Source organism: Bos taurus, chromosome 6 (genome assembly GCF_002263795.3).
Source record: "Bos taurus isolate L1 Dominette 01449 registration number 42190680 breed Hereford chromosome 6, ARS-UCD2.0, whole genome shotgun sequence".
Lineage (NCBI taxonomy): Eukaryota > Metazoa > Chordata > Mammalia > Artiodactyla > Bovidae > Bos > Bos taurus.
In genome coordinates this window covers 84662401-84676413 of record NC_037333.1, presented here as the reverse complement: position 1 = coordinate 84676413, position 14013 = coordinate 84662401, and the positions used below count along the sequence as shown (strand labels likewise).

Genomic DNA, 14013 nt, shown 5'->3' with positions numbered 1-14013 from the left:
GTGACCTCATGGACTACAGCCCGTTAGGCTCCTCTGTCCATGGAAATCTCAAGGCAAGATTACTGGAGTGGGTTGCCATTTCCTTTTCCAGAGGATCTTCTGACCCAGGGATCAAACCTCAGTCTCCTGCATCTCCTGCATTGGCAGGCAAATTTTTTTTTTTTTTTTTAAACACTGAGCCACCTAGGAAGCCCCAGAGCACCAGGCTGAGCTCCCTGTGTTATACAGCAACTTCTAACTGGCTTTATCTAATTTACACATGGTGTGTATATACGTCAGTGCTACTCTTTCGTTTCATCCCATCCCCTCCTACCCTGGCTGTATTCACAAGTGTGTTCTCTATGTCTGCATTTCTATTCCTATTGTACAAGTGGGATTATCAGTACAATTTTTTCTAGGTTCCAATATTAATACATGATATTTGTTTTTCTCTTTCTGACTTACATCACTCTGTAATACAGGCCCCAGGTTCCATCAGCGTGCTTTAAACATCACATCTTAGATTTGTTTGCTATATTATCAATGTAATGTTATCAAAGTTGATAACATGTACGTCTTGTCCATGACCACAATTTCCAATATCATTTAGCATTAATTTCAGATTTATATTGATTTAATGATGCAATTTGTGTTTTATCACAGTTTTTCAATTCATTTTATTAACTTTTATCTGATAAATATTTTGTTACCATGTCTGTCTTGGAACTTCTGTTGATACTGTTTGTTTTCCTGAGATGTATTCAGAGGTACTTATTCCTTATATTCTTGTATATTTAAAAAGACATGCCTGGTTTTTTAAAACCAAAGGGGAAAAGGGATTTGTTTAAGTTTTTCTGGTTTATAGTTCTCTTCCTCAGAACTTTTTACATGCTGTTCCACCATTTTCTGCAAGGCAATGTTCTGTATTTTCTATCAATGATGACTGCCCTTCAGCGTGGGTGAATAATCCCCCTCATTCACAAACCCAATGAAATCTTGCTTCTAAGTCAGCCATTCAAAGCCTTAAATCAAAACCCTGGTCTGTTCTTTGACAGAAGTTAGAAGGATTAGTGTTCTAACAATTGCCATCCTTCCATCTCACCACTGCCTATGCAGCCCTCGGTAGCCTGAAGCAAAAATTGCAGCATCTATTCAGTCTCAAGCCCTACTTCTTGCCCAGAGGGTCACATGAAGCTTTTTGTTTGCATCTGGAATGTCAGGACCATGAAGATCACCAACCAAAACCATTTCCTATTACTGTTGAAGTCTTATTAACACTGATACTCCAGATCAAACCTGGGGAAGAGTGAAGGGGTGAGAGAAGGATCTCTTTTCCATAAATCTGCCCTCAATGCTGCTTCCTGACACTATCATGTTCCCAGTGCCGCACTCAGCAAGTGAGATCAAAATTCTATATTCTCAAGCTACATATTAATCCATTCCTATTTCTGTACTTTCAGAATGCTATTTCCAACTGGCAATTATTTTCTCTCCTACCTCCAATAATTACTGAGACTATAAAGCATCCATCACATTCCAACTGATAGGCCATCATATCTAGAAATATATCATATCATATCATATCAAGAGGAAACAAATTGTCATGTGCTTTCTGTAGTCTCAGTGATCTCATTATCACACATATCATATAATTATGCAATATACTTTTAATAATATACAACAGTTTTAGGTATATGGTGTCCTTAATAAACTTTTCAAGTTGTTATTTATATATTCAATTTTAGCTATAAAGAGAATGCGATGAAGTTATCAAGAATTCACCATGATCAGCCTGTGAAACCCCTGGACCGAGCAGTCTTCTGGGTTGAGTTTGTCATGCGCCACAAAGGAGCCAAGCACCTTCGACCAGCTTTCTATGACCTCACCTGGTTCCAGCACCACTCTTTGGATGTGATTGGCTTCCTGCTAGCCTGTGTGGCAACTGTTACATTCCTGGTCACTAAATGTTGCCTGTCTTTTTGCTGGAAGTTTAGTAAAACTGAAAAGAAGAAAAAGAGAGAGTAGTAGTATTTTTGTTTGTTTTTTTAGCGGTTGGCCTGGAATCCTTGGAATGGTTCACGGAAGTAACCAGCCATTGATTAGTAGAGACTCCTCTCCTACTCCACTGGATTCTTGTCCATTCCTCAGTTTATCAAGCCAAAGATCAAAGACTTACTCCCAAAATATGCCACATGATTCAGAAATAAGTTTTAAAATAATCTATTCTTGAAATAGAGAATATAAACAATTAAACAAATGGTAGTTACTACCATTAAAGTCTCAGTGTTTTATTTATCAATTTCAGTTTAACCAGTTGAGCTGCTGTTTGAGGTCTTAGGAATGTAATGATTAATTCTATTTTCAGTACTGAACATATTGAATATTTCCTGAAAATCAAACATGATTTTGGTTTCAGTATGTACTCATTATTACTCATTCTCTAAAGAAACTGGACAAGGAGTAGTGTAGAGTACACTTTAGCCAGAGCTTTCCTTCCAGTCAGGAAGATCAGGAGACTCAGAGTTTCTACTCTGCTGTACAGCACATTTTGCTGCCTGCTGCCTAAGTCACTTCAATTGTGTCCAACTTTTTGCAACACCCTGGACTGTAGCCTGCCTGGCTCCACTGTACATGGGATAGTACTGGAGTGGGTTGTCATTCCCTTCTCCAGGGGATCCTTTCAACCCAAGGATGAAGCCTGCATCTCTTACGTCTCCTGAATCCACAGGCAAGTTCTTTACCACTAGCGCCACCTGGGGAGCCCTAAAGCACATTTTACACCATCAATTTTCTTCCAGATGACACATCAGACTTTTTCCCATTTGTAAACACTATTTTCCATCTTTCATTTCAAGATTCCCCTTCATTTGGGTGTTAATAGTGATAATACTTCATTTGTATTGTATTAATAACCCTTCCTGGCTTCAGAGAAATAGCTGATTATCAGATGTTAGCAAGGTTGATGGTACAATGGAGCAAAAGTAAATGATTAGAATTTAATACCTATCCTTTTAAATTAAAAATCTATTTAATTCTTTCCTACATTAATTTTACTTACAAAGTACATATGTGAAAAAGAAGAAGCAAACCACTAAAAAGCTATATTGCAAATACTTTTGGAGGAATATGTGTTTCTCAAAAATGCTGTTTGCTATGTGGATAGTTTCTCCAATAAACGGAAACCCAGGAGTCTGCCCATTTCTTCTTCTTCCTTTGTCTCATCACTTTTCCTGGTCCTCTCATGAACTGTACTGTGATCACTAAACTAAGCATAAGTACCTAGATGTCTTATTAACTAGTGCCAGCCAGAAATCTGAAGTAACATGAGGATACAAGTTGATTATTAATAAAAATAAAGATGTCTTTCCCTTTCTTTTCTAAAAAATCTATCTTCCAGGATGTTGCCCTTGAGGTCTATCCTCCAGTATGTTTTGACCTTGAGATCAAAAAATTGTTTGGTCTTACTATGATAGCATTACACAGTAGTAATCAAGTTCATTAAATGATCTACCACAGCTTTTGATATTTATAACCCAAGCTTGTGTCTGTATCTTAGAATAATTATAAATCACTTGGGCAGTTATCTGCTTTTTACAGCAACAGTGGCACAAATAAGAACAAGGTAAAGATAAATTTATTTTTAGATGTGGAATTAACTATAAAGAGATTTTCTCAATTTTATGAGGTTTTGAATAATTAATTATAATGATTTAAGGCATATAGTTTAAAAAGTGTAAACATAATGCTGTCTTGCTTATGATAAAATTAATGTAACCAAACCTATAATTTACCACAGTGCTATATTCTGGCAATAAGATAATGTTCTTTCCTCAAATATTCTTTAAAATCATAATTTAATCTTTTGTTACTTTCTACCAACGTCAAGATATACCTTCACTTTTTTGTTATTACCAAATGAGGTAGCATAATGGAGTTTAATTAAACTCACAAAATGGATGCCCTGAACAATTTCTGAGCTTATACAAAACAACTACCATAGCAAATAAATGAATAAACTCTATCTTGTAGAGACCAACGTTTTTCTTAACCACAAGTTTCACCTCTTTAAATATTTATACATTATTATATTAAATATATTAACAACATGGTAGTAATTTTAGGTATGCACAAGCTAAACCTTTGTAACATGTCATATATTTCCAGTTTAAGTTTGATAAAATATTTTTCAGGAGTTTGATGATCTCTGACTTTTCTTGTCAATTAAAATAGCATGCTTTAATATACTTTATTTTTTAAATATTTATACTTAATATGTGACTATTTTATGAAATCCTGCTCAAGTTTCTCAGTCATGACAAAAAATCTTCATTTTTTGAATGTTGAGTTTTAAGTCAACTTTTTCACTCTCCATTTTCACTTTCATGAAGAGGCTCTTTAGTTCTTCTTCACTTTCTGCCATAAGGGTGGTGTCATCTGCATATCTGAGGTTATTGATATTTCCCCCAGCAATCTTGATTCCAGCTTGTGCTTCCTCCAGCCCAGCATTTATCATGATGTACTCTGCATATAAGTTAAATAAGCAGGGTGACAATATACAGCCTTGATGTACTCCTTTTCCTATTTGGAACCAGTCTGTTGTTCCAACCTGTCCAGTTCTAACTGTTGCTTCTTGATCTGCATACAGATTTCTCAAGAAGCAGATCAGGTGGTCTGGTATTCCATATCTTTCAGAATTTTCCACAGTTTATTGTGATCCACACAGTCAAAGGCTTTGGTGTAGCATGTAAGATGAGTACAATTGTGTGATAGTTTGCTATCAAAGCAATACTCATAATTCTCCAAGCAGGGCTTCAATACTATGAGAATCAAGAACTTTTAGGTATTCAAACTGGATTTTAAAAAGGCAGAGGAACCAGAGATCAAATTTCCAACCACTTTTGGATTGTCAAAAAAGAAAGAGAGTTCCAGAAAAACATCTATTTCTGCTTCATGACTATGCTAAAGCCTTTGACTCTGTGGGTCACTACAAAGTGAAAATTCTTCAATAGATGAATTGAGGCACCTTACCTGCCTCCTGAGAAATCTGTATGTAGATTAAGAAGCAAGAGTTACAACTGGACATGGAACATACACTGGTTCCAAATTAGGAAATGAGTATGTACAGGCCGTATATTGTTACCTTGCTTATTTAGCTTATATGCAGAGTACATCATGTGGAATGCTTGGTTGGATGGAGCATAAGCTGGAAACAAGATTTCCAGGATAAATATCAATAACCTCAGATAAGCAGATGATACCACCCTTATGGCAGAAAGTGAAGAGGAACTAAAGAGCCCCTTGGTGAAAGTGAAAGAGGAGAGTGAAAAAGCTGGCTTAAAACTCAACATTCAAAAAATGAAGATCATGGCAGCATTCCACCACTTCTTGGTAAATAGATGGGGAAACAAGGGATACCACCACAGACTTTATTTTGGGGGGGTCCCAAAATCACTGCAGATGATGACTGCAGCCATGAAATTAAAAGACGCTTACTCTTTGGAAGAAAAGCTATGACCGACCTAGACAGCATATTAAAAAGCAGAGACATTATCTTGCTGACAAAGGTTGTCTATGGTAAATAGATGGGGAAACAATGGAAACAGTGACAGACTTTATTTTCTTGGACTCCAAAATCACTGTAGATGGTGACTGCAGCCATGAAATAAAAAGACACTTGCTCCTTGAAAGTAAAGCTATAACAAACCCAACAGTGTGTTTAAACGCAGAAACATTACTTTGCTAACAAAGATCCATATAATGAAAGCTATGGTGTTTCCAGTAGTCATGTATGCATGTGAGAGTTGCATAATAAAGAAGCCTGAACACAAAAGGATTGATGCATTTGAGCTGTGGCGTTGGAGAAGACTCTTAAGAACCATTTGGACTGTAAGAAGTTTAAACTAGCCAATCCTAAAGGAAATCAATCCTGAATATTCATAGGAAGGACTCATGCTGAAGTGAAGCTCCAATACTTTGGCCACCTAATGAAAAGAGTGGAATCATTAGAAAAGACCCTGATGCTGAGAAATATTGAAGGCAGGAGGAGAAGGGGTCAACAGAGACTGAGATGTTTAGATGGCATCACTAACTTAAGAGAAATGAGTTTGCGCAAGCTCCAGGAGTTGGTGAAGGTCAGGGAAGCCTGGTGTGCTGCAGTCCATGAGGTCGCATAGAGTTGGATATGACTGAGTGACTGAACAATAAAGTGTATATACACACATATGTGAACACAAAGTCACATTCTATACATTATTAAGAATGACTCATATTTTCTGTTTTTAATTTCAAACTTCCTTGCTTTTTAAAATGAGGAAAGCATTTTTTTCTGTCATGTTTTATCTATTTTACCAAAAATAATGATTTTCTGTTTCAGATTTATCACACTCCTTACATTTATGAGATTATCTACTGTATTTTAAATGGTAATATAATTGGTACTTAGAAAGGTATGCTGCTTGTAAAATAGAGAACGATTAGGTCGGCAGTGCACATTGAATTACTACCAACCTTCTGCTTCTCAATTTTATTTCCTCCCCAAGTTCTTTACTTCTGAATCCACTCTAATTCCACCAAGGTTCTGGTTTCTGACTCCAAACTTAACCAAGGAGACTGAGATCCTAATATCTCATTCTCAGTTCTTTCCCCACAGAGACAGCCTTTAATAGTCTCAGATAAAATTGCATATGATATCAGTAACCCATATGGCAACATGAAATGAAAGCACCTTTCAGCCTTAAAGGATCTGTCAGACAATAAAATTATGATTTTTGTATCAAGGGAAGCCACCCCACTATCCTAGAGAGCCTTTACCAAAATTAATACACTTCAGTTTAGTTCTTGTCTCCTTTCCAGGCAACCTCCTTCAAAAGGACTTATGCCCTCACTGCTGTTTTCAATGGCCCTGACCTCACAGCAGGACACTGTCCACCCATGCCTCTGCCAGAGACTCCTGGACACTCAGAGGCAAGTCTAGGTCAGTCTCTTGTGGGGTCACTGCTCCTTTCTCCTGGGTCCTGGTGTGCACAAGGTTTTTTTGTGCCCTCCAAGAGTCTGTTTCCCCAGTCCTGTGGAAGTGCCATAGTCATGCCCCACTGGCCTCCAAAGTCAAATTCCCTGGGGGTTCTCAGTCCCTTTGCCAAGTTCCCAGGTTGGGAAATCTGTTGTGCGTCCTAGAACTTTCTTAGCAGTGTGAGAATTTCTTTGGTATAATTATCCTGCAGTCTGTGGGTCGTCTGCTTGGTGGCTGTGTTGGTGGGGCTAATGGCGACCTCCTCCAAGAGGGCTTATGCCACACATTGCGTGTCCCAGATCTGCTGCAGCCAGAGTGCCTGTCCCCAAGGCAGGCCACTGCTGACCCATGACTCCACAGGAGACACTCAAACACTCAAAGGAAGGTCTGGTTCAGTCTCTGTGAGGCCTCTGATAGCTTGATGCATATGAATGAAATGATTTCAGGAAGCCCAGAGGCTTACAACTTCCATTACATAGATGATCGCTAAATCTTTTCATGTTAGAAATTTAGCTTTTAACAGTAGTCTTTTAATATTCAGATTACCTGTCCCTCTTTGCAAAACTTGTTATAGAGTCAGCTTTCTCCATGGTCGCCAAAGATGCTGCCTCTCAACTCAAGTCCTAATATTCCCACCAAATAAAACCTAACTCTCAGCTTTCAGGTTGTGCATATTTTTTTTTCCAGTCAACATTGTAAAAGGAGGTAAAATTTCAAAATGCATGTGTAATCAAGTATCTTTTGGGCTTCCCTGGTAGCTCAGCTGGTAAAGAAACTGCCTGAATGCGGGAGACCTGGGTTCGATCCCTGGGTTGGGAAGATCCCCTGGAGAAGGGAAGGGCTACCCACTCCAGTATTCTGGCCTGGAGAATTCCATGGGCTGTATAGTCGATGTAGTTGCAAAGACTCAGACACTACTGAGTGACTTTCACTTTCAGTCTTTGCAGTCAGTTCCATATTTTTATAAAATCATCTTAGTTTTGCAAATTTTGCTTTGTGTTCAGAAAATTATATGAATATAAATTAAGAAGGAGATTTTAGTCTTATGACCAGGAACAAAAGAATGCTTAGACTCATCCATCAACCAGACTTCATCCCAATGTGCTGTATGCTATGTCACTTAAAAAGTGTTCGACTTTTTGCTACTCAGTGGACTGTAGCCTGATGGTCTCCTCTGTCCATGGGATTCTCCACTCAAGAATACTGGGGTGGGTTGCCATGCCCTTCTCCAGGAGATCTTCCTGACCCAGAGATCAAACCCATGTCTCTTATGTCATCTGCATTGTCAGGTGGGTTCTTTACCACTAGTGGCACCTAGGAAACCCATTTATTTCAATGATTTCTAATAAAATGTGAAGCCTGAAAGCAGCACCAGAGGGAGTCCTGCTCTCATTCCAACAAATCCTGCACTTGTTACTCAGTGCAGAGTTTGGTAAAAGGCTGAGTCAACAAGCTCTGATTCCAGGTTCACAATGATTTTCAACTCTGCCCCTGCTCATATTCCCTTTTTCCAATTGAGTACCATGTAAAGTGGGGAATAGCATACTTGGTGTGTCACCTAAGACAGATGGCATAGGCCACTGCAAATCCTTTTAAATTGTGAAATAGAGATTAGAGACCAAAAGTCAGTCTAAAGATGGACAGTTCCTCTCTGGTTTTAAGTGGGAAGAGCCAAGAGAAATGTTAAGCCATAGGTTCCTGAATTTATTTACTGTCTCTTCACTTGCCCATTCATTTACTAATTTATTTATTTGACCATGCAGTCTCAGTAGCAACATGCAGGATTTTTTTTTTTTTTTTTTTTAGGTTGTGACACACAGGGTCTTTAGTTGTAGCATATGAACTCTTCAGTTGCTGCAGCATGTGAGATCTAACTCCCTTACCACAGATCAAGCCCAAGCCCCCTGCTTTGGGAGTATGGAGCCACTGGACCACCTCACCTGCTCAGACAGAATATGACTTAATCAATTTAATTGCTTCTGAGTAATCAGATAAACAATTCTAACTTTCTCAGCTAGGATTGAACATGTATAAACTTGGGGGAAAGGTGGCAGAGTCAGGTCTATCCTAGAAAAAAATTAAATAAGCCCCTTTCTTTAAAATCTTCTTTAAAATTGTAAGATCAGTTTGAGTTTTCTCAATTTTATTTATTTATTTATTTATTTTGAACTAGAGGCTAGGTTCTTTCTTGTTCTGAATTCTTTCCAAACCACCTACAGAGTGTTATTTTAAAACTGGTCTTGCATGTACTTCATAGAAATTTGTCCTTAATATATATATGTATTCCAGTGATTTCAGATTCTCTGGGATTTTACTCAATTGATTTGGTTGCATAATCAGGCTTTAGTTAGATTTATGATATTTTACAGATGGTTTTAGATGTTTATAGATGTTTACGATGTTTTATAGATGTAAATATATCACCTGAGAGAAGATCCTGATAATTTTCACATTTTCTCTAATAATGATAAACTGACTATAATATGGGTGATCATTCTTGTGGCTATGTGAATAATAACATTATTATTTCTGTCATTCCTATGGGCTTTTTTATATCTGTTAGGTAGTTAGAATAGGAAAAAGGAGTCCAGAATGGTGGTGGCTAAAAGATAAGGAAGGGAAAAGCCCGCGAAAATAGAACAAAGAAAGGTCCGGGGACTGGAGTGAGGACCTCAGGTAAAATAAGCAGCACTCCTGGCTAGCCCAATTTACATAGGGCAGGCCCAGCGGGAGGAGAAAAAAAAAAAAAAACGTATAAAAAGGGGAGCCAAAATTGGGCTGGGGGCCTCTCTTCCCTTCGTGTCTTTTGGATCGGCATGCCGTCATGCCTGGAGGATGTATTTTCCTTTACTTTCTAAATAAAACTGAGCTGTACACGGAGCTACAGCTGGTTCGTCTGAGGGCTGTAATGCTGATCCACCCATTGCTTAAAATTTTTGTTGTGACGAGACAGAACCAAGGGAATTACAAACTCCCCTGATACTTCTATATTAAAACTACTGAGTAGGCCCTCAGTGACAAAACACATTAGATGCAGGTCCATGATTTCTGTCTATGATATTCTAGGAAACGGGTTTTCCCACTACTATATAATAAAAAATTAGTTATATTGTCTCTCTAAGAAGAATAAATTTTATTCATACACCCACATCAATGGTGATAGTATTATTCAGTACATAATATAGAAATATATAAATTTCCTGAGAAATATCCTATGGGTAGGAAACATAAGCAAGTCACTACATATATACTCCAAAAACAAATAACGATCATAGTAAAAATAAATGAATAAATAAAATGGCTTAGAGAATACCTAAATCAAAAAAAGTAAACTGTTTATATAAATATTGACATTAAATTTGCTGCCAGTGAGTGCTCAAAAGGAAATGAAAAGCATTTGATTGGAAACTGAAGGAAAGGTAAATCTTTTATCAGAAAGCTTAAAGTATTTATCAGAAAGCTTAAAGAAATTGTGTCCTATGCCTACATGAAATGAAGTATTTGTAAGTGACATGCTTGTACATCTAGCTGAGATTTGCAAGAAAAGCTTCAAGATACTGACTGGTTTCTTCTGCTGCTTATAGTAAAATATGACAGGAGAGATGGTAAAGTGATGAAAGAACTATTAAAAAGTAACCTGGACTTGATGGCTTGTGAAATTCAATCTGTCCGGATTGCAAAGGAAACTAGTATTAAGAGATTCACTGTAAAACAAAACAAAAATGCTCTGGAGAAACAGCCAAGTGTGTGGTTATCAAATCTTTTGCTAATACTTCAGAAAGATCCGGAGAAGGCAATGGCACCCCACTCCAGTACTCTTGCCTGGAAAATCCCATGGATGGAGGAACCTGATAGTCTGCAGTCCATGAGGTCACTAAGAGTTGGACACGACTGAGCGACTTCACTTTCACTTTTCACTTTCATGCATTGGAGAAGCAAATGGCAACCCACTCCAGTATTCTTGCCTGGAGAATCCCAGGGATGGCAGAGCCTGGTGGGCTGCCATCTATGGGGTCACACAGAGTCGGACACGACTGAAGCGACTTAACAGCAACAGCAGCAGAAAGATCAAAAGATAAAGGTATTCAGTCACACAAAAGACTCTTTGGAGACACTGAAGGTGTGCATCATTCAAACCAGAGGGAGTGGTGGAAGTTACACTTTATCCTAATTTCCTCCTCCTTTGAAACATGGTGTCTATAGCGTTATGCTAGATCTGTCATCATTATATTTGGGGAGCAGATAACTTGTTCCTTAGACTCAAAGGAGAGGGCTTATGCTCCATAATGGATCATATCCAGAGCTTCTCCAGTACCTTATTGAGATGATATAAAGAATGAGATTTAGGATCTTGAGATCATGTTGTAATGTGTTGAGACTTTTAGAAACCTAAAGATGAGGTGTATATATTTTGCGTGTGTGATGAACATGAAACTCAGGCCCAGAGGATAGACTGCTGTTAGCAGAATAATCACTGACAAAGACATCTAAGCCCTATTACCCAGACACTGTGAAATGCCAACACACGTGGTGAATTTTAGTGAACTTTGCAGATGTTGTAATTAAAAACTTTGAAGTGAAGAGAATATCTTGCATTATCCAGGTCTAGCCCATCTAATCACATCCAAATTTTCTTAAAAGTAGAGAACTTTACCTAGGTTCAGAGAACCAGAAACATACCAAGATGAGAAGAAATCAATCTGCTGATGCTGAGTTTGGAATGGAGGAAGGAGTTGGAAAGCAGAAACTAGGGGAGAAATGCACCAGGGAATGCAGGCAGCCTCCTGAATCTGAGAAAGAAAAAGAAACAGATTCTTCCCCTAAGCCTCCAGAAAGACATGCTTAGCTGTGCCAGCACCTGGAGTTTAGTCCATCAGACTTCTGATCTAAGAAGTAAATTCATAAAGTTTAAAGTTCTGAGTGTGTAGTAAATTGTTACGCCAGCAATTTTAAAAAAGAACTAATAAACTAATACAAAATTAAATTCAATGATTCTGTCCTTCCCATCATAGAAGGAAAATATTTCTTTGTATTAACAGCTTCTACAGAGACATGGTGATAAGAAACAGAACATCTTAAGACCCAATACTCATTTTGTAAATGGATCACTGGAATGATCTTATTGTTATAGCTCATAGACACAAATACTGAAAGCTAAAATAAAATCAATCTGAGAAATAATAATTCAACAAGAAACCATTTGATTTGCAACTCAAACATTGACTCCAAGCAGGGTTCAATCCCTGGGTCAGGAAGATTCCCTGGAGGAGGGAATGGCAAGCCACTCCAGTACTCTTGCCTGGAGAATTCCATGGACAGAGGAGCCTGGAGGGCCACAGTCCATGGGGTCACAGAGAGTTGCACATGGCTGAGTAACTAGCACTTTCACTTTCATGCTCTTTGAAGTGCTAATTACCTCTCCTCTGGAATTAGCCCCCAGATTAGCCCCAGATTAATCATCCAGATTAGTCCCCTTTTTGTGGGGTTCTTTCATGTCATATCTACATTCTCATAACCTGCCATAAGAAAATTTTCAAAAATGAAATAAGGAAATATCTCTAAAGAGCTTGAAGCTTTCCAAGGCTCCTCACAGCTTACAGAGCAAATATTTATATAACCACAGTAAATTTCTCCTTATACTCGGAGGAAACTGTGTTCTTTCAGGCTTCCATGCATTTTTACATTGCTCTCTAAATCTAAATTCCCCCCACATAAATTTTATACTTGACAAAACACTAGTCAGTACTCACTCTCTGCACAAACATCACTTTGTGAACATCACTTCTTTACTCTCCCAGGGAGACTTGGTCTGTGTTCTAAAGGGACTTACAAGGGGCTTCATAACCAAAATAGTCATAACTAAAAGTAATGCCTCCATCATAGGCATGCACTATCCATTTCCCTTTCCTTTTCTATATCTTCACATCTATGTTTTCCCTTTAATTCTTTCCTCAGTGTCCAGGAAATCAAAGCTTATTTCACTGGCAGAATGAATGTTTTGCTTAGAATCTATATTCAAATCCTTCTTAAGAGAGATTCTCCTCTCATTTCAAGTCAGTTGATTATTGATATCATGAAAACAAATCTATCCCATTACATGCATCTTCCCCTTCCTGTTTATAATTTGATGTGAATTCCTGGTAAGATTTTTAATATAGCATACCTCAATTACAAAAATAGGATACAAAATGAAGTTCAGAAGAAGGTACTTAAGAGGATAAATTCTTTCAAAGAGTAAGTTTAGAGAAAGTATTGAAGAAGTGAGAGGAATAGAAGAAAGGTTACAAATGTTCAGAAAAGGAAATGATCATAATTCAGAAGCAATATTCTCAAAGGAAAGTGACTAAAGCTATACTAAACTGATTAAAGTTATATTCAAAAGATGCTCATGTTCATATAAAGAGGAAAAACTTCAGTCAAAGAACTGAAGGAATAACTTCAGTCAAAAGAACAAAGGTGAGCTAAATGAAATAGAGCTAATAAAATAGGTGTTAAAATATGCAGAAAGAAATGCTTGGAATGCTCAAACAAATCAGAATGTATCTCTGTTGACACATGCTGCTTCCTTATCTGAAAATTCTCTACATCCTAGGCAATTTCCTCTTACCCTACAGCCAGGGATTTATTGTACACAAAATCACAAAATCCTCTGTGCTTTTATCTATTTGCTTTCCAAAGCCTCTAAACTGGAGATTAGCTTGCAGAGAAATTGCCTAGGCAGACTCTTGGAAACAGTCTTTAGCTCATAGTCATTGTGACCTTACCAAGTGGCAGTTATATTTTAACTACTTAATTGATTCTGTCCCGGATATAACAGAGAGCTACCTCTGAAATTAAGGAAGCTTATGAAGGTTTGGATTTTATCAAGATGTCTAAGAGATGGGCTTTTCTTCTTGTGCTTTCTTTTTATTTCAGCTGTGACTTCTGTGAAAAGGTGCTGGTGTGTCCAATGGAATAGAATCACTAGATCAATTTCAAGACAGTTTTGGATGAACTTGCTCAGAGGGATCATGAAGTGACTGTGC

The 14013-nt window shown here is 37.8% G+C and overlaps 1 protein-coding gene across 1 annotated transcript in view; it reads left to right on the top strand.

The window, feature by feature from the left end:
- MGC152010 (UDP glucuronosyltransferase 2 family) overlaps nucleotides 1–2251 on the top strand; it is a 38736-nt gene extending 36485 nt beyond the window's left edge. The window contains 1 exon segment of the mRNA NM_001075724.1: nucleotides 1725–2251. Within this exon segment, the coding sequence (NP_001069192.1) occupies nucleotides 1725–2004 (280 nt within the window). The 3' untranslated portion in view covers nucleotides 2005–2251.
- Nucleotides 2252–14013: the final 11762 nt, after the last annotated feature.